The sequence below is a fragment of the Nicrophorus vespilloides genome, unplaced genomic scaffold (assembly GCF_001412225.1).
Source record: "Nicrophorus vespilloides isolate i.1.1-1 unplaced genomic scaffold, Nicve_v1.0, whole genome shotgun sequence".
Lineage (NCBI taxonomy): Eukaryota > Metazoa > Arthropoda > Insecta > Coleoptera > Silphidae > Nicrophorus > Nicrophorus vespilloides.
Genome location: NW_017097769.1, coordinates 303,675 through 325,607, shown reverse-complemented (window position 1 = coordinate 325,607; position 21,933 = coordinate 303,675). Strand labels below are relative to the sequence as shown.

At 29.5% G+C, this 21,933-nt stretch overlaps 2 protein-coding genes across 2 annotated transcripts; one reads left to right on the top strand and one right to left on the bottom strand.

Moving 5' to 3' along the window:
• Positions 1-1,035: 1,035 nt before the first annotated feature.
• On the top strand, positions 1,036-9,237 carry LOC108560932 (homeobox protein ceh-30). Its single transcript, XM_017918657.1, has 3 exons — positions 1,036-1,444; positions 2,389-2,625; positions 8,784-9,237. The coding sequence occupies exons 1-3, from the start codon at positions 1,132-1,134 to the stop codon at positions 9,173-9,175; spliced, it is 942 nt and encodes a 313-aa protein (XP_017774146.1). The 5' UTR covers positions 1,036-1,131; the 3' UTR covers positions 9,176-9,237.
• A 3,220-nt stretch (positions 9,238-12,457) lies between these two features.
• LOC108560939 (synaptic vesicle glycoprotein 2B-like) lies at positions 12,458-19,237 on the bottom strand. Its single transcript, XM_017918667.1, has 11 exons — positions 18,914-19,237; positions 18,783-18,839; positions 15,387-15,548; positions 14,477-14,639; positions 14,297-14,418; positions 14,000-14,238; positions 13,717-13,922; positions 13,400-13,662; positions 13,186-13,345; positions 12,810-12,937; positions 12,458-12,648 (listed from the first exon to the last, which is right to left on the bottom strand). Exons 1-11 carry the CDS (start codon positions 18,915-18,917, stop codon positions 12,593-12,595), a joined length of 1,560 nt encoding a protein of 519 aa, XP_017774156.1. The 5' UTR covers positions 18,918-19,237; the 3' UTR covers positions 12,458-12,592.
• Between the last annotated feature and the right edge of the window lie 2,696 nt (positions 19,238-21,933).

Here is a 21,933-nt window from a genome sequence, read left to right as displayed (position 1 = left end):
AAGTTTTCTTGTTCAATATTGATGGTATAAAAGGTTAGTATTATAAAATATATTGTTAAAGAAACTGTTATAAACATTTTAGAATCGTTTAGTTATTTAACGTAGGATCGCGTGGATGCGGATTAATTGATAAACGTTGGGAGTGTGAAATATGATCCAGGTAATCTCATTTTTCTCTTGGATGCGCGATGGACAAACGTGGGATGGAAGACCCCTTTTCACCCCCGATGCAGATTCGCTCCGTCGAAAAAGGATATGAAACGGGGAGCACTTAAGCACATTTATCTCGGGTAGAGTTTTGTTGTTATGCCGAATCCTGTTAACCAGCGCGAACCATTAAATAACTAACACAAAAGAGCCTTAATGCGGCTATATCTCGACGGGAGCGCTCCCCATTTTATGAAAAATAAACTGAAAAAGAAGAGGAACCGAAAGAAGAGTTCTAATGTGAGTGGGTGAGAGAGGAAGAGATACAGAGGGTCGGAGGTGGATGGGCGGCGGTGAGATGGAAGAGAGAAGAGCAACCCCCGAGCTTTTGAGTAGTGTGGGAGAATCGTAATAGGTACGTGTTGGATGCTGCCACTGGACCTGCGGCACCAAACAGTAGACGCCCATCGGAGTGGCCTTCTTTCATTAACTAATTCGTGCTAATTGCTGGATATCGAAGTGGTCATACAAATGGCCGCTCCTAAATTTGGTTTTAACTTCCGGAGACACCAGATGCATGCGTTTTCGGAAGGATTCGATAAACAGTTTGGGGATTTCAGGTGCAGGAAGTGTATAGGTGTGAAAATGGATTTTAGGGCAAGTTGAAAACACGCGAAATACCAATCTGTGGCGGCGGGAGATGAGCTCACCGCGGGGCGGGAAGAAGTATCTGTATGCTCATAGGCGGGGAACAATCTTCCATTCCTCTGTGTGTGTATATGCGTGTGAGCGTTATATACATAAGGTGTTAGTTGATTCAGTTAAGGACCTAATGGACCACAACAACTACTTAACGGTAGCCAGTCTATAAAACGCCTCCGTCACATGAACATCATATTATGATGTAACTTCTTCTTGTACATTTTTTATTGTTGTTGTTACTATTACTACTTTCTACCACTACTGCTACCATCAATCGATCCGATGATGGATTTTATGGCGCGCAACGACGGCAATCATCTGCCGTCGGATGATGGATCCGATTCTTCAGATTATTGCTCTGATGATGAGGAGCAGTGCGTGGACATCATCAACGGCAGCCCCAGCAGCTTGAACGCAAGCGACACCTCCCCCAAAGACAAGTGCCAGAACTCCAACAAGTTTTCCATTGACCGCATCCTCGGCATCAGTAAAAGTGATGAAGATGATTCTTCCAAAGACAAATCTGACGTGGTTCAGTGCAATAATCATGATATTAAGTTTGTTAAACCTTTACCTCTACAACCAACAAGAGTGGGTAAGTTCAATTACAACATACTATATTTAATTCCGATAATTGTAAATAATATATTACATTCAAACATAGTTAATATTTACTACAAATAAAAGCTTACAGGTACTTACAGTTACCCTAATCAAATATTTTTAATATTCATGATGATAAAATGTTAAAAAAACTAGATACAAACCAAAATATAATCCACAAATTATAGTAATAAAAACCTCTAACACAAATATTAAACAACTGAAACCCTTAGCCCTTATATATTATGCTGCTATTTAAATAATACAAATAATGTTTTAATAAATTTTAAGTTGAAAGTTGCAAATAATTTATTAATTTTAGGCATTCTTCTTCACTTATACAATATTTACTAACCAATTATAATACGTTCGTTGACCACTTTTAAAATTATTTTATTAATTTAACAAAACTTAGAACATAATTTTGTGTAAAAAAAATAGTAACACAAAAGTTTTATTAAATAAATTCATAGAAACTTATAAAATAGATAGATTATTTAAAAAAAATGATTTTAATTTATGTAACTTATTGTATAATTATAATACAGTAAGAACTTATTTAGAGTTTCCTCAATTAACGGTAATTCGATATACCGCAGTGTACCAGAAGCCTATAAAAAGCTCTAAATTTACATATTTATTATATGTTAATTTGACTTTATTTAGCGCTGTTTCGTTTAGTGCATTCTTAGCACTAAGCACGTTTGGTTTTACTATATTTAATTTTACTTGTTATAATATATTTGTTGTTTGTGAAATATTATAAGCAATTTTATGATTGTCCCAATATTTTTTATTATTATTTAAATTTAAATTTCCTGATTAGAAACTTTAATTAAAGTAGATTTAAAAAAAGTAGTGAATAATTTGTTTCGTTTGTAATATTATTTTAAATATTAGTATTACAGATTTATTTACTTGATTTTTTGTTTTCAGCATCCTTGTATCAATCTTTAGTAGAGATTCCGGAATTCAATAGGCCAGATCCGGCTCCACCAGATTCAACTTTAATCGACATCATAACAGGCTGCAAATTATCCCCAAATCAATCGGCCGACTCCGCCACATCCTTTCACCCATACATTCATCCTGGAACGTCGAGCTCCTCGATACTCTACACAAATTGGCTGGCCAATGAACAGAAAAGATCTAGTCACATATTTGGATTACAAGGTAATTTTTACTATATATTTATTAAAAACTTTTAATTATAAACTATTTTTGAACAATCTATGAAAAAAAACTACAACAATTTCAATTTGAGAATACAGTAAATGCTCGGTTAACGAACAAACACCTTTGCGAAAGATTTGTATGTTCGGATAACAAAGACATATGCGAATTACGAACACTTTAGTGACCGATTGATGTAATGTAGTGATGTTATGAAGCTTACGTCGCTTTTTCGGTTATAGAACAATTTGGGTAACGAATATTGTCTAAAACTACTGTATACATGACAGTTATCAATTAACTGAGATTTTTTATTACTTCTTTTTACTACAAATTATAAAATATCATCAATGTATACTTTTATTTTGTTGTAGTATAATGCTATAATTGTGTACTTTAACAATAACTCGCATAGTGCGGGTAATTGGTTATCAGGAGTGTTTGAAACCGTACTAATGGAAGAACTGAATACATACAAAAATAAACCACACAAAGAATGACTTCACTGTATAAATTAACGATCATAAAAACTATAATTTTGTGTAAAATTAGTTGTAGTAAAATTTTTAAACCGGACTATAGTTAATAGACTGATCGAAACCGCACTATGCGAGGTTTTAGTGTACATTGTTAGCATTGAAAGAAATGTCTACATATTATAAATATATCTAAAAAATGTCACTATTTAACAGAATTATACCTATTATTAATCTTAAAATTGTTGTATTAAATTTAATTTAATACTATTGAACAATTATTTGCGTAATCGACTATTTTTTCAGTCTGTATTATCATACTACCATATTTTTATAGATTTTTTGTCCACATTCGACATACTACATACATATAATTATTTAAAATTTGTTTTACAAATAATTTGATCATGATTCGCCAAAAAAAAATTATATCTATAAATGAATTCGAATTGTCCTGTATATAATTCCTGAAACAATATTTTAGAACTTGCATTTAATTCATTATATTATATTTTTTTTATATAACTTTAATATTATATTTTTTTTTTTCGTAGATAAATTTAATAATAAAAATTTATTGGCCAAACATTAATACATAAGAAGAAGAAAAAAAAAGTACAATTTATACATAAATAAATTTTAACATATAATAAAAATATATATCAATAGGCTGCCAAATATTCGTAGATATTTTTGTGTAAAAAGAAAAAGATCAAAGTACGTCTGATACATATTTAAACTTGTGTTTTATTACAGATTTGTTTTTATAAATTTAATTATAAAAATATTTATTTTCTTTCTTGCTTAATGAATGAATGAATCGTGTAAGGTTTCATCCCAAATTGGTTTGGAGTAAATTAAAAGAGACCCAACTTGGAAATGAGAAGTGTTCTATGGAAGGCACATAATAAATCACAGACCCGATTATACAATTCTCGTAATACGTAATATGGGTAGGGAGAGGTGAGGAAGAGTTGTTAATAAAAAGGGCCAATGAGCGATGATAATAATAATACGGCAACGAAAGGCATTAAAATAAACGCGAGAACGATTTGTAAATTGCTGATGAGGAGGCCTTTTATAATTCCGGGCGTATTACACACGGGGATCGAGAGGCACGCGATACTCGCATTTACTCTCACCTCAAACGCTGCACGACGTAACCCCTGCAAACACCTGGGGGATGAAAGGTGTTTCATCCGCACACAACATCAACCCTCCCCCACGCACCCCTCGTACGCCGCCAGTTCCATTTGTATTGTGTCCAAGAGCACCCCAACAATGGGCACCAATTTTACTTCCATTATGCGATTATTAATCTACTTGTGTGGCGTTAAAAATGAGATTATCTTTGTCGGATAACACGTTCTCCCTTTTCCGGTCCGCAAATTGGTTTCCTCGCCCATCTGGGATGAACACTATCGATTGTTTTGATAAGTTAATTGGTGATAATTATTCTACCTACTTTAAGTTTCATAATCTTAGTATGAATTTACAAAGGTTTGGTCTTATATTAGTAGTTAATGTTCACTTAACGTACATGTTCGTTAACATACGTAATGCGATTCTTTAAATGTTTTGTGTATGAATTTCCATAATATACCAGGATCCGACGGCAAAATGTAATTTCTTATAAACGCCGTGTACGTTCGTGCGAACAAAGAGACAACTGTATACAAAAAATATATAATAGACTAGTTTTTACTGAATAAAGAATGTTTGAATAATTGTTATGCCTACTTGTAACTCCATTAGCTAAGTGTGTAAGTTTGCTAAGACCATACTAAAATTACATCAATCATACAGATTCGTCAATACCTGCAATTAAATCGGATTAGTCTGATGATTATTCTGTAAATTAACTTCATAAATGATTATGCTTTCCCTAGAGCTTCAAAATTGAAATATACAAGTTCACTAAGGCTATAAAATAATATAAATCATCTGACAACGCCAACTTAACGTATAAATTCGTTAATACGTTAGTAACATCCATTTCAAAGTTTTCTATAAGAACTTACATAATATTTTACTGGATCTGACTTTAAAGTGTACTTAAGTATAAACATCGAGTATGTCCGTGCGAACAGATGTGACGAACATAGTTTTTACCAAATAAAGAGGATTCTCTAAAAAATCTACTTGGATAATTATTCTGCTTCCCTTCATAATCTATATGCAACTTACATTTACTAAGACCATACTAAAATAACATATATTGACAGTCAATGATCACTTAACGTACATATATCTTTATGTTAATTTATATGTACATAATTAGTTATTACCCTTTAAAAGCTATGTATAATATTTTTATAATATTAAGCTGGGATCCGACGGCAAATTATAATTTTATAAGAACGTTCATGTGGACGAGGACACAACGTTGTACTAAAAAAAATCCTAATTTTCTACCGATTAACGAACATTTTCTTAGCGTATACCAATTTAGATATCTACTAAGTACGTTTACCAAGCGGTATTCAATTCAAATAAATTTATCAAAAAAAATTTAGCAATTATGATATTTTTTTCAAATTGTGAAATTAATTGGAAAATCATTAGCAAAAAATACTGTAATAGTTTAAATAAACTATGTATGAATTAAATTAAACTTACTATAAATTTTCTCTAATTTCTGAAGGTTAAGTTGGTACACCTAAATTACTTGCAATATGTGCGTACCATTACATTAGAAAATAAATATAAATATAATGTTTCATCTTATATTTACGCATAACACTTTACTTATTGAGGTACAAAAGTTCCTGAAATATCTCAATTGATGTTTGATTTGCAAACTATCTAGTTTCGCAAATTGACTTTCTCTAAAGATAGAAGAAGAAATAAGAACGATAGATATGTAAATTTAGTCCATCAATACCAATTATCGTATGTGTTTTCATAGACTTGCTATCAAGGCTCGGGGTATTGGTAACGTAAATATTATTCCCAATAATCCGAATTGATGTTAATTGTGCTGATGGATTATCGGAAAAATCCGGCACTACCAGCAACAATTAACCGACAGGTGAAACGTGTCGACGCGACACCACGCTCCTCACCTTTTGTTTTCTACGCGTCAAAATCATTTGCGTAAACTAACTTTAATTGCTTTCCCAATCATAGAAGAGCCTCACTAATCACCTTAATTCCCTGGCTCATCTATCGCTTCAATGCAAATGAATCCGCGTTTGTCAACGGGAAACAGTATAAACAATTAACACTTGCTAATTGCTCATCCACTCGAATTCCAGTTTAGTTATTTATCAAATCAGTTTTGAAACGTGTTTGCCGTTTGTTTTCTTTGCTATTTGCACATTGGATTTTAATTGGTAGGGAAAGTGGTGCTAATTTCACGTTACAATTTCAATTCTCTTCAAAGTTTATATATATATGATAATAATGATAACGTTATAATAAATCTTTGTTCGACGAGTTTTCTTCATTTCTTATATGATCAATCTTTAATTCAACTCCATTTTTACTCAAGTATTTTTCTTAATTTAAGTACTTTACAAATCTTATATGATATAATCTTTAATCCAGTAGTTTCTTATTTCTTTTATGATCAATATTTATTTGAATATTTTTCTTTCACTCTTTTGTTATACTTTTATGACTCCTTGTTCAAGTAGTTTTCTTATTTCTTTTTACAACTAAATTGTCATACTTCTATGACTACTTGATCGATCTTAATTGAAGTAGTTTTACTTTATGACTAGTTTTTCAATGTTCTATAACTGCTTAATCAATCTTCTATGACTTTTCACACCAACTCGTATGCCTACTTCATTAATTTTTATTAGTTTTCTTGATTTCCTCTGTGACTACTTTATCGAACTTGTCTGATAACTTGACCAATCTTCATAGAGTGTTTTTCTTGATTTTTTTAAATGACAACTTTGGAATTAATCTTTATTCAAGTAATTTTATTTATTTCTTTTAAAACTACTTTTTCTTTATCTTCTATGACTATTTGATCGTACAACAACATTAGGATCAATTTTTAATGTCTTGATTTCTTCTATTACTACTTTAGCTTTTCAAGTAGTTTTCTTGATTACTTTATCAACCTTGCCTGCCCACTTCTTCTTTATTAGTTTTCTTGATTTATTCTATGACTACTTTATCAAACTTTTATGATTAGTTGATCAATTTTTATTCTAGAAATTTTCTTAATTTCTTTTGTGACTATTTTATCAATCTTCTGTGAGTATTCAATCAATTATAGTTTTTTTATTTTTTTCATGACTACTTAATCAATTTTCATGCGAATCATTTTATTTATTTCATTTGTAAATAGTTTTCAATCTCCTATATATTTTTGTATGACCGTTCCAATAAACATTAGAGTAATTTTACTTTTATCTTATCCATCCTATAATAAATTCTATTCAAATACTAGAAAATGTTATAAACGTGTAAATATTCTTAATATTTTATATTTTTCTACATATTTTACATTTATTTAAGTACATTCTTAAAATGTTCTGTTTTTGAATATTTCTTAATGTAAAATAATAGAATATTAATAATATTTTTAAAAATTATAAATAAATAAATAAAACAATAATACATAATTAAATGTCGCATTACGATCATATTTTGTCAATTTGTTTTCTAATTTTGTATAAATTTCAATATATTATATGAATCAGTAAATTTATTACATATTTTTTAAATGATTGAATTTTTTTTTATATATTTAGAATTTTGTGAAAAATGTTAGAGGAAACTTGATGTAGTTCCTAGAATGTGAGTAGAGAAAGGTGTTCGTTTGTTTGTTGTTTTAATTTTGGCTCGTCTGAAATATGAATACTGGTGATTTCAACGAGACCGTGTTGCGGGAACCCGGAGCTCGGAGCGTATAAACTCCTATATGTACAAACTCATAAACCTCGCCTGTTCGTAGAAGAATCTGAAGACGTGTGAAATGTTTCCAAATAGAAGGGCACGCAAAGCGTAGGATCCGTGCTCATCTATCATGTGCACAACAAGTACACTCCGACTCTGCTCCATTCTTCCTCGTCCACCTCTAAGCAAACAGAGCCGCGTCGACAGTAAACTGAAACATTTAGCACGTAGATAAAAAACGTATATTTTAAATCTCCATTGTGCCGTCGTTATATAAGCATGACACATAAAATGAGGTGTTAATTTTAATAAGTCCCCCTAATTTAATTGTCATATATTTGTCGAATGTTTGCCGAATCATAAAATATGCAACAGGCACTCTTCCACCCATGTCAATCTTAATTTGAGATGAACGATAATCACCTGTAAACTTGTACAAACAAAGATACGTTTTTTCTTCTTCCTATCGTTTCCTTTTGGCAGGTAACTGAAAAAAAAAACTATCACCGGATGGTAAAGTTTCCATCCACACATTGACGAGCCAGTGTCAAACTGCGGGGCAAACAAGACCAAAAACAAAACAGAAATAAAACAACATTACACAAAATCCGCCGCCTTTCTTCGAGGACCTAACCATCCGAACAAACAATATTTAAAATGTACCCTTTTGTTAACAATTAACACGCACCCGAGACGCAGTAAATTATAATTAACGCGCCTCCCTAGTTCAGCATTGTTTCTCGTTAATCGACGCAGCAAACAATAATTACCATTAGAAATCTGCTTTTGTTCTGTCTGTAACGCTTTTGTTCTTTTCATCTGCAGGTCCGAAGCCGTCTAACCGGAGATCCAGGAAACCTGGATTGGATCGAAAACCTAGGCAAGCTTACAGCGCTAAGCAACTTGAGAAGTTGGAGACGGAATTCAAGATCGACAAGTACTTGAGCGTTAGCAAGAGGATGGAACTATCGAAAGCTCTTAATTTAACAGAAGTGCAGATCAAGACGTGGTTTCAGAATCGCAGGACAAAATGGAAGAAGCAGTTGACGACCCGCCTGAAAATGGCTCAAAGGCAGGGTCTTTTTGCACCCCATTACTTCGCTCCAACCCCTCAACCCTATTCCGCACTCTTCGCGCCGTATTATTCACCCCTCGTCTTCGGTATGCCCAACATAGAGGACTCCAATTCGTCGGAAACTTCAAGACGAAATAATTAGCTCTGGTAATTAACATCATCAGCTTCCACACGTTGTTATATAAACTGATCACCGTAACTTGGATTATGTGCAATTATAATTATTTTATTTTTTGTTTAATGGAAATGTTTTTATTTTCATAAATTAGAAGCAATAAAGCACTTTATTTACCAAAAATATAATATAAATTGTATTTATTTCAATTGTAGTAAATAGACTAACATTAAGGCTCGATTATACAAATAATCGAAATCTGTATGTTACAATTACATTAACAATATAATCCCAGCATTCATTATTTTTATATAAAATACATTTTAATTTACTCAACAAAGTATAAAACAAAATTTTGGATAGTTTAAATCATTTTATAACGTGTATTATATTTTTAATTATTTTTGAAAATTTAAAAATTCCTTATTGAAAAAAATTATTTGTATAATTGTGCCTAAGATTCATTACATAAGATGATTAAATTTGTCTTGTTAGTTATAGCATTGAAAATAGGTAGTAATGAAATCTATCAATTGTATCTTATGAACATATTAACTTGGCATTAATGAAGTGTAAAATTTGTTGTAAAATACAAGTTTATAACTTATTTGTGTATGTAATAATATAATATTGCAACGAAAAAATATTTGTACCTTATATATGTAAAGAAAAATAAGATTATAAATCATTAGAATATGTTACTACATATCGTTTATGTAGAATATTTGTAAATAAAGAAAATAAAACAATAATTAAATAATTATATTTTTTATTTAGTTTCGTAGTACGAAACTTCATTACAACTAAATACTATCAACTTATTTTTTTTTCATAATTTGTCTAGTATATTTCGTTTACAGCAATGCTTTAAATTTAATAAAAATGAGTTGAATAAATTCTACAATAAATTAAAATTGTTTTTTCTAAATAAATAATAATAGTATTAATTATATCATCCAGATACATTGATTAATAAGTTACTAATCGTTAATAATCGTTAATGGTTTAAAATCTTGTAAAAATAAGTATTTCTCATTTTAGTTTCTCGACTTTTGATTATTCCTACAAAAGTCATACGAGTTTAGATGTTTTAATTTTCTTATATTATTTTCAAACTTAATTAAACTTATTTCGCATTGTAATTTTTCCGAATTATGAAAGCTGTATAATATTTTAATAAAGTTATATTTGGGTTTCATTACATTAAATATGATTTTTTCTCATGAAAATATTATATAATTAATTGAAATATCTATGAATCATATTTGTTTAATTATAGTTTTTTCTATTACAAACATTAATGTTATGATAGTGTACAAATGATCTTACTTTAAATAGATGTGTTAAATTTTTCAAATATAACATTATCACATTACTATATACTTTTATGAGTTTTCTTAGTATATGCATACAGTGTATTTTTTTACTTATTTACTTTTACAATTATTTTCTATTTTCTGAGAATAATATGTAATAGGTAATACACTCGAAACCTATTGAAAGATTGTCAATATTCATTCTTATAAAATTAAACAATCAACACAAAAGAAGTAGATTCAGCTTCTTTCTGATTTATGTAATAAATAAACTCAAATATACACGTGAATGATTAAAAATAAAGTTGCATGGCAAATGTTTATACTGCTATTACTATTTAATAGTTGTGTGATATAGTACAGTCTCATAACTCCAGGTGAGAGCACTTCGTAATAGAAATTGTATAATATTTCCTTTGCATTTGATGTTATAAGTGCTACATTTTGAAGAATGAAAGATATTCTAATAAAGTTAAAACAGTAAAAATCAAAGTTATTAGAACAATTAATAACATAACGTAATAAAATAACGTATTTTCTGAAAATGTTTAGTATACAACCAACAAATATAATTCCTCAGATAATACAATAAAGACAAACATATTTTGATTAAATGAATTAGATAAAAGATTTAGATCAGAGTTTGAGATTTAGTTCCGAGCGATGCGATTATACTTCTACAAATCTTTTAAAATAAAAGAAGGTGCGAAAAAGCACCAGTTCATTATATTTTTTAAAAGCTGGTGGTGGTCCGTAAGAGATTTTCCTAGGTTCATAAAGTAATAAGAATATATTTATAAACTTATTTAAAAAAAAATTGTAGTGGACGGTATTCATAATTTTGAATTTAGTGGTCGGAGAAGTCAAAAAGGGTATCACTCGCTATGTTAAATGGATTATAAAAACTACAAAATATAACTTGTTTTTAAGCTCCGAACATTATAGTACTTGGGTTTCCACACTGTGGCTCGCGAGCCGACTGCGGCTCTTTAAGAGTCTTGTTGTGGCTAGTGTAGCCACAACAAAACACACATATTATATGTATATTTTATATTATGATTAAGATTTTTTAAAATTATTATGCCAAAAAGCTTAGGTGCGGCTCTTGCTGCAAAAAGTCTGGCCACCCCTAGTATAGTATTAGGTATACTTTAGCTGATATTAAATGTTGCAGTGAGATATATGAAATCAAATAGTTTTAATGTATAAAAGTTTCCCAGTACCACAGCTCTGTACCGTGGTTCCTTTTGAACTCCGCAAATAGTTTACTTATTTTCATCTTTATAAATAATATACTTTAGTGTTAAGTAGTAGATTTATATAATGCACAATAATTTTAAATTATATTAATATGTAGTATAATTATTATATTACAACATATTTTTGTATGACTTACGAATTTGTTTAGTTATTTATTATTATGATTATTATTAGAAATTTCGTATTGCTATTTTTAAACATGATCTATAGAATTAGCGAGATTAGTACTATTATTAGAATAGTTTGCACCATTTGGGAATTCTTATAGACTTGTTTTTAACATATTTTACGTATCTGAGTTATAGTTATATCAATAATGTACGTTAAAACATTTATGTTAGAATAAATTAAGGATATTTGGGTATTAACATAAATTAAAATCATGAGATGAAATATTTATTTTGTATCCAAAATAATCAATATACTATGTATATCTTTACATCAGTTATACTAATTAATCTCTAAAGATATGTTTTTTCTTCTTTCATTAATTATATATAAGTAAAAAATGTAGTTTTGAGGTAAATTAAGAGAAGAATCAATCCATTTCGATTAACATTCTACGAATTTCCGCACTTAATTATGTAATACTACGTTGTATGCTTGCGTCCCATTCGGATATTTAAACAAAAAATACGAATATATTTGTTTCGTCAATAAATAAATAAATAAATATACATATATAATTACATTACTATACGTAAAAATAAATAAATAATGTTAGTTTGGAGAATATAAATATCTGATTAATATGTGTTTTTTCTGTGCGCACCGTGAAAAGTTTCCAAATATATATTTAAATAAAAATGTCTTTTATCACATGACTTTTCGGGGTATACACTTTGTCCTTTGTAGAGAGAAGTCATCATCAGTCCAGTGCACCTTTTCCTGTGTTCGGTAACATCAGACACAAAAATCCGCTCGCTGCAATAGAAAATACAAGTCAAATATGGAAGAGTTTCGAATCTGGCATCTTCATCATGGCTGTATTTGTTTGCGGTGTAAATTTAAACGCCGTAATGGCGCTAAAGAGAACCTTGAGTGCTTGTAAAAACAGACCCATTTTAGTGCCAATTAACACTCACCTATGAGCATTACTGCGAACAGTGCTATTGGTACGACACAGTTCAGATCAATGAGAAAGCCAAACACCAGGTTTCCTAACAACGCTCCACCTCTTCCGAATGTTAACGACAGCGCTGCGGCCATAACCCTACAACACAAACCAATTTATATAGTTAAATATACTCAGAACTTCACTTGAAATACTAATTAGATAAGTAGTCTTAATAACAATCTTTAACAACTATGTATTGCATAATAATTTGAATATTTTTAAACGTATTCAGAACATCTATTGCAGAACAAATTTATTTTTAAAAAATTAATCAATAACTCAAAATGTGGAATTATACCAACAGATTCTTTAATTTACTCATAATTATTATGTTAAAAACTTACCTAAGATTAGTTGGAAATAAATCCACCATAACGCAATAAACAGTACTTATACCCATACTGGTTAGGGCTTCAAATACACAGGATAAGATCAAATTTGATAATGTCGAATTGACAAAGTATAATCCAATAGTTACGCCACCAGCCACTAACAAACTGAAAACTATTACATATTTGTTAAGTAAATACTATTTATATTGAAGATTTTGTATCAAACCTAAGAAAAATTTAGCTCCAAGTCGATGCACGCAAAGTGGTAACCAAAAACTGGTAGGAATACAGGCTAAGCCTATGATCAAAGTGTGAAGGAAAACGGAATCGCCGATGGGTTCTCCACAGAATTCAGCATTTGGATTGGTGCTATTAGATACAACAACTGAAGACACCTCACAAACGGAAGCGCTTTCACCTGGATGAAGAGACTCGAATTCCTCGAAGCGGTAGAACAATTCCGGGAACCAAATCATCAATGTGTAATAACTAATAAATAATTAATTATATAAGTTATTTAATAATAATTTATATTAATAATACCTAGTGGTTAAACCAAATTGTATTAAGCAAGTGATGATGGTGTATCTTAAATGGGGAGGTTTGCAAAGGGCTTTAGTTTGTTCCCAGATTTCTTGCATCAAAAGCTTCAATTCCTTAGGTTTCCTCAACCTTAAATTCCTAACGCTCCTTGTAGACATTTGCGAAATTACACTCATCGTTCTCACTTTCTCTCTTAAACTTAATACCTAGGATAAAAATAAAATTTATATTGATTAATTATAATTAATATATTATAGTTTTTTTTTAATATATGTGTAATTACTGGGTAGTTAATTGCGGAATCACCGGTGTTGGTGGCGTACATGTTACGCAAAACCTCCAAAGCTTCATCGGGTTCTCCGCATTCCAAAAGGAATTTGGGACTTTCTGGGAAAAAGAAAAGCCAAAATCCGATGAAGATGCTTGGAAGAGAACAAGCTGCCACGAAGAGGTTCCAACTGGCGAATTTAAATCCATCGGTCACGTACTGGAAATCCATTGGGATTATGATCCAGGCGATACCTACAATTTAAATTTTTGTTAGTAATCAATTTTGGAATAGAATTAAGTTATTAGTTACCAGGTAGAACTATTACTCCGACGGTCCAAAAGAGTTCCATCCAGCACAAGATGATTTCACGGTACTTTGCAGGTTGGAATTCACCGAGGTATGGGAAACAGATTAACATGGCTCCTGTGATGCTATTTATAGGAAGGTTATTGATGTTTATTGTAGGTGTTATGTTGTAGCTAAACTTACGCAAATCCATTGCAGAATCTTAGGAACATGAATAGTAGATAGGATTGTGAGATGCTGGATAGAAGACCGCAAACGCCGTCCATGAGAAGAGCTGCAATGAGTACTACTTTTCGTCCTTTGGTGTCGGCAAGACATCCCCAAAAGTAGGAACCTATTACCATTCCTATTGCAAAAAAAAATATATTGAATTATGTAAATCTTCGGATAAAAGGTATTTGATAGCTTTGAAGATAAGCAGTTTTGTAGGAATTTGATATAGGAATCTATTACCAATCGTATCGAGGAAAAGAAGTAATTTAATTTTATAGATCTAGGAAAACACAAAGTTGTTTGATATCTGCAAGTCAATCCCAAAACTAAAAACGTATTACAATTCCAAATGAAATTAAAAAGCAAAGATTTTGATATTTGGAAGGCAGTACCAAATTTAGGAATCTATTACAAAATAAATTGAAAAATAAAGAAATTCAATTATAAGAGCCTTGAGAAAATGTCAAAAGGTGTATTTATAGAATTTTGGTATCTGCCCAAAAGTAGGTACCTATTACTATTGATGATGAATAAAAGAATTCTGTAAACCTTAGGTTAAAAGGAAAGGTAAGTTAATAGCCTTCAAGGTATTAGGTTTATATATATAAAAAAAACTAAATAGTAAAAACCTATTAGCATTCTTGTTGAGGAAAAATAATTTTTATTATGTGAGCATTGAAGGGTAAAGCAACAAAGCATAATAGGTATATCTCAAAAATTAAAACCTTTTACTATTCCTGTTGAGAATAAGAATAGATTGAATTGATTGAGCCTTGAGTTAAGGGCAAGAGTAAGGTGACAACCTCGAAGGCAGCCTCAATAGAAACTACATCTAATTATCAATTCCCAATGCATTGACATTGACTATTTGTTAGCTTACCAAGCATAGGGGTCGCCGTGAGCCATCCTTTGTCCGCCGAGGACATCTGGAAGTCGCATGTCGCAGATGGTAGCACGAAGGAGAGTATCGTGATGGCCAGAGCTGTATTCGTGTAGATCAATCCGCAAACGGTCAAGATTGCGAAGTGAAATCTACCGAAACCTAAAGTAAATAAAGCAAGACGTTAAGTATTACGTACACGATCGTTATATTATTAATCCATCAACCTTCATCTTGGCATATCTTGTGTTGTGTTTATTTGTCTGTTTCACTTGCTCTTAGAAGGTTGCTGGGTCATTCGGAATTTTGGCACGCATCAGCATCACACCAATTGGGTCAAGTGCAATCAAGTTGCATTGTTGTTAATTTAGTAACTACAAATGCTATACCTCAAGTGGCTACTACGCGCTAAGCATACGAAATCAGTTTGAGCGAGTTAATGACCTATTGAATAATCCCATAAAATTAACGTTGAATTAATTTTGTCGGTGATTTATTCACTTTTATTTTTTCGTTTTAAAATAATACAGATTTTCGTGTATAAAATTATCAACAAGTGCGCTTTATTATTTTTTTTTCGCATATGAACTGAGGAAATGCTAGAGGTTTATTAAAAAAAAACTTACTAGGTCAATACAACAAAAAATATTAATAGCGTACCATTCATTATTATCGATGGTTGTGTGCAGTGTAATGGATTAATCCATTTCCACAGTGAGATATCATTGAATCATGTAATTATCGTTACTTAATTGCACACGTCCTCGAGCGATTTATTATAAAAATATCGTAGAACTCGCTCATTACCGGCTTGTTATATTAAGCTCGTAAAGGTGACGTTCATTTCGAAATATTACTTACTTAATTAAAAAGCGATTATGGTAATTGCTATATGTATTAAACACATCGACAGATTATTTAAAACGTAACCACGCAATTTATTATATTTCTTGATTTATGACTTATTCATAAATATTATTGTTAATTACAAATATATTATGAGAAAAAGTCTATTGACCAAAGATTGTTCCCGAGAAGATCACAGACATTTGTAACTAGTTGAAAAAAATGACATAAAACCTATACGATGTACAGGACTATCGATCGCGGTCTCTTTACTAAATTATAAATTAATTATGTACAAAACTAATATAAACTTTATTATAATGTTAGTTACTGGGCGAAGTATTTGTATACCATTATGTTAAAACTTGTATTTTGAAAAGTAAATGAAAATATCTTCTGAAGAGCAAATAGACTTATGATAGGTCGATTGAACTTTAACCAGAGTTTTGGAAATTAAACATTTAGGAAGAAAACTTGGGTTGTTAATGAGCAGACATTAATGTATAACATGACTACCAACAAATACTATACCACAGGATATATATGAGTTACCCCTGGCCCGCGGGCAAGATCTCACCCTCTACTTCTTATTATCCGGTCCTGATCCGGATTTGATTTATATCAGGGTTCATGAAATGATGTGGTAATTTCATGAAGTTAAGCAATTAAAATTATAAATATCTGTGAAAAATATTGTTCATCATTTATGTATCCATTCGCTAATCTACCACGACCTCTATCATAATGGGGTAATGTAGGCATAAATGATTATATTTTAGTATTGTAGATAAAAAAGTAACAACTTATTTTATTATTTATTTAACTACTTGTATTTGAGGGCAAATCATCTACATTTTACTAGATGTTATTTCCATTACTTCTGACTTTGGTATTTAAGCAAATATGAGAAACAACAATAGAATATGTCTGAATTTACAATTTATCTCTTATCAATAATTTCTAAATCAACATAGAAATTTACTGAGGATTTATATTAAATATAGTAAATAAAGATACTACAATTAATATTTGTATTATTTAAGACAATTCTCCTTTTTAGATTACTAGATTTAGATCATTAGACATTATTTGATGAAAAAAAAACGATAGAAACCATGAAATAAATTCTATAGTTGTCTTCCATCAGTAACAGAAACTTATTTTTCAAAGACTCATAAATTATAAATACAATAGGAATATGCATGTTGAAATTATTTACTTATTACTAATTGTTTATTTCAGTTACAATTTTTAACTGTTTACTCGCATTTATTTGTATTGGCGAATGAGTTTAAATCATAACTTACTAATTATTGTATAATTACTAACAATGAAAAGTCATTATTAATTTAAATTATTTACCAAACTATTGTAATTATAATAAACAAACAAAAATCACCTATTATTATTATTATTAAATAAGTGTTTCCAAAATGTATTATTATTAATATGAAATTTATTTTATACATATTTACTGTAAGCAATACTTTTGATTTCAATTAAAGTTATTTTTTCTACAAATAATCCGTCATAATGGTAAATGTATATTTATTTTTTGTTGTTTATTAATTTTTTATTACATTTGTTGCAATAATTTTTATTTTTCTATTTTCCTATTTATCTTTTCTGATATTTTACATTATACAAATTCTCAATATTAGTAATAACAAAAACAACATATTTTCTAATATTTTATATAATTTCAAAAAAAAAACTAAAAAATTCGTTACAATTGTACAATAATATAATTCTAATATTTTTCGGACCATAATAGGCACCTTTCTACATAGAAAAATCAATTCCGAAGGTCCAAAATATATGGTAAATTATAATTATCTAAATAGAATTGAAGCTATGATCAAACCCATAATAAAAGTTAATTATTATTTTCATTTATTATGATTATGTAAATACTTTTTTTCATTAATTTTTGTATGATTATATCAATAAATATTATTATTCTTCTTCTTATACTTTTCTCAATATTATTTGAATTGTAATATGATAATATGTGTAAACATAATGAAGTAGCAAATCATCCCTCGTTCACTAAAACAATATTCAATCTATTTAGAGTTGGCAAAAAGTATCGATCATATCCATTCCATTCTTGACATCATTACTTTATCAAAATATCAAATTCCCAAGCGACCCAATAATCTCTTTTCTTTCCAATTTAACTAAATGGATGAAGAAAACTCATAATAAAATAACCATTGACTGATTAATTTAAAAAGCACATAAAATTGAATAATTAAAGTCAATCAATTAAGTTTAAACATTAGTGTGTATATGAAAAAAAGTAAATAAAAAATATCAATTAGCAATCTTAAGTTGATTGATATACGAATTCGGATGGAATAGTTTCAGTTACGCAACCAGTGAAAGTCGAAGCCGAAGCGTAGGAGAATATAAACAACTCTTAATATTCCATTTGCATGCCGATCGTGAATGGATAAAAAAAGGTGATTATTCAAATTGACAAAATTTCGTAATTTAAAAAAAAAATATATAAACAACAAATAATGTTAAAAATATAATATTTTTTACCTGTGCTTTCCAGAGCCCTTTCGAAGTCCTCTCCTTGTCCTTCAATAAAGTCCAAACCTGCAAATTGACCAGAAGACGTCGGTTAGTAAAATTAACTGGAAAATTGTGTATAATTCTGGTTGCACACAAACCCATGTTGGATGCGTTTCGCTCGAAGTTGTGTTAAATTATTATTATATAAAAATAATGTTGTTGTTGCTGATGATGATACACATGCGACCACTCACACGACACAACCAGAATCGGGCACAAACAATAATAATATAATAGATTGATTTGAGTATATCATAACCGAGGAGGAAGGAGCGAGGAGGCAACCTTCAAAGGACATTCCGATTGGCTATTGCGCTCGTGTGCATTATCTGCCAAGTTCATCAATCCTCGAGGTAAGATTCCACCCCTTCTCGGAATTGGGATTTTGGTAATTGGAGGAAAGGAATGAGTGTAGAGGCCCGATCGTGTCGACGTTGGAAAACCAAGTGGAGAAAGAAAGCCTTCATCATCCCAATCGCCGGTCAAATGATCGATCGATGTTGCGGTAATGATCATCGCCTTTATTAATTACATTAATTGAATGGACGTCGGGTTTCATCTGAATTATGCAGAGGGCGATTGCGGGGTGAGAAAGGACGTTACATAATGAATGCAACTCGGCGGGTATGTTTATAAACATAGCAAAAAAAATATGTTTACTCAATCGATTTGCACGTGTTTTTAATTCTGTACATTTTCAACAACCCTTTAGTGTATTTAATATTGCTCACAAATTAGTTTACATTTTGAGAGTAGTTTATTTGAATTACATTTATAAATTTTATTTATAAACATAAAAAATATGTTTACTTAATCGATTTGAAGGTGTTTTTAATTCTATAGACGTTCAACAACACTTTAGTGTACTTAATATTTCACACCCCTCACCAATTAGAGTATTTTATTTCAAACATAGCAAATCTATTTGAACGTATTTTTATTTTCATAATCTTTCCACAAACCTTTAGGGTTCTAAAACAAAAACAATTGCCATAAATGAGTTTATATTTTGTATTTGAAATACACAGTGGAAGTCCAATATTCGTCTACGACAATGTTCGTCTTTTTTTATTTTCGTCCTTTTTTTGTTGAAATTGTTTTGTTTGATAATCGTCCTCCTCTCAACAGATTAATGACGAATATTGGAGTTCCACTATATTTATAAATTTAATTTATAAACATAGAAAAAGCAGTGTTTATCTAATCTATTTGAACTTCTTTATAATTTCATAACAACCCTTTAGTGTACTTAACATTTTACACCCTTTCCAAATTAGTTTACATTTTGAGGGCAGTAAATTTTAAATACATTTATAAATTTAATTTAAAGATATAATGTTTACCAAAATTATTTAAACATTTGTATTAATTCAGTAAAATTTCCACAACCCTTTTGTCACTAAAATATACAAAATTTTACACGCTACACACTTTAGTATATAATTTTAGGGTATTCTTTATAAAATTAATTTATAAATTTAACTAACAATCATAACAAAAAATGTTTACCAAATTGATTTAAACATTTTGTAATTCCATCAAATTTTCCCCTCACAAATTAGTTTACATATTTCTTAAATTATTTTTATATTTTGAAAGCATTGTAATTAAATTAAATTCTGATAATATAAGTTTTACATCATTTCACGTGCAATAACAATGATGGAAAATATCAACAAATTCACGTGAACAATACTATTTATAGCACGATATTAATTATATTTGTTTACACACGAGACTGATACAAATGATTACTGTTTATTATTATTATGATTAATCGTATTGTCATTTGTATGCAATCCAATTTGTTTTCAATTAGAAAGAACGACACTATTCATTGAAGTAATACATCTACTGAATATTTAAAAGTGTGTACCTAATCATGTATTCTCGAAGCATTCGAATATTCAATTTTCATTGACAACTAGAAAAAAAAATAGTATACAACTGTGACTAGTTTTTCTTACATAAACTGTTACAATAATCTTTAAGTATTAGCATGAGATTTGAAAATAGATTAAATAAATATTAATAATAATCTAATTTATTTAATTATTAAATATTTATATAAATAATTTAGGGCGACTAATAGCCTACGATCGAACCGGCGACGCTTCGAATCCTGGTCAAGCCAGGACCTTTGTGAGCCCTCTCGGTGCTTCCGGCAATAGGGCCATCGTTCATCAGAGATAAACAGTGAAATGAATTCGAACGTTAAATTTTTATTGATAACAAGAAAAATAAAGTATTTATTGAATTCTATTGTTTGCAATTATTTACTATTAGCATAAAAGTAAAAGTTAACTTTACAATTGAGAAAAAAATATATTCCTTAATTAAACTTGTTATATAAACTATAACATCTATCTATATAAACTATAAAATCAATAGAAGATTAAAAGATCAGGAAAATTATTATATAAATATTAATTACTGAATGTAATTAACAATATTAAATAATTGTATTTATTTAATAATATTTATTACGTAAACTCTTATAACAAACATTTATTAGTAATATCAGATCAACAGATATTAAAGCAATTATTATTAACAGTAATAATTACTTAATGTAATTTGTATATTGCAATATCTAGTTTTCATTAAATACAATTCATAAATGAATTGAGTTTAATTAATAATACTAATTATGTAACCAATTAGTAAATACACATATTATTAGCACGAGTCTATTGGGTCTTGAAAACACTATTATTAATGTCGATAATGATCTAATGTAATGTAATTGTTTCGACGATTGTTTTCATATACTTAATGAAACCAATTCGAGTAAACAAGTGGCATATAATATAACTGTTTCTAACTTTTACAAAAAAAAATACTTTAGATTTAAAGTTATCAAGGCTATCTTGTCTAATTCTAATTTTGTCATAAATATATAGAATTTTAATTGCTAAAAGTCCTTATTACCCCTTAAAATTTAAGAATTCGACGATCACTGCTGAAAAGAGGAAACTAATAAAGTAACTAAATAGAAAAATACTAATTAAAAAACTTATATTTATAAAATCACTTATATTTAAATAAATTGCATTTATAATATTTATTGTAACTGTAAAAATAGATATTCCTTATTACTTGTAAAGTAACTTGTCAA

Bases quoted from the DNA above. Each gene is read 5' to 3' on its own strand.
- LOC108560932 (XM_017918657.1), top strand. From the start codon at position 1,132: ATGATGGATTTTATGGCGCGCAACGACGGCAATCATCTGCCGTCGGAT. The intron at 1,445-2,388 runs GTAAGTTCAATT...TTTTGTTTTCAG, and splicing joins TCTACAACCAACAAGAGTGG to CATCCTTGTATCAATCTTTA. The intron at 2,626-8,783 runs GTAATTTTTACT...TTTCATCTGCAG, and splicing joins TCACATATTTGGATTACAAG to GTCCGAAGCCGTCTAACCGG.
- LOC108560939 (XM_017918667.1), bottom strand. The intron at 14,239-14,296 runs GTAACTAATAAC...TTTAAATTGTAG, and splicing joins CGGAGTAATAGTTCTACCTG to GTATCGCCTGGATCATAATC. The intron at 13,346-13,399 runs GTTTGATACAAA...AATATGTAATAG, and splicing joins TGGAGCTAAATTTTTCTTAG to TTTTCAGTTTGTTAGTGGCT.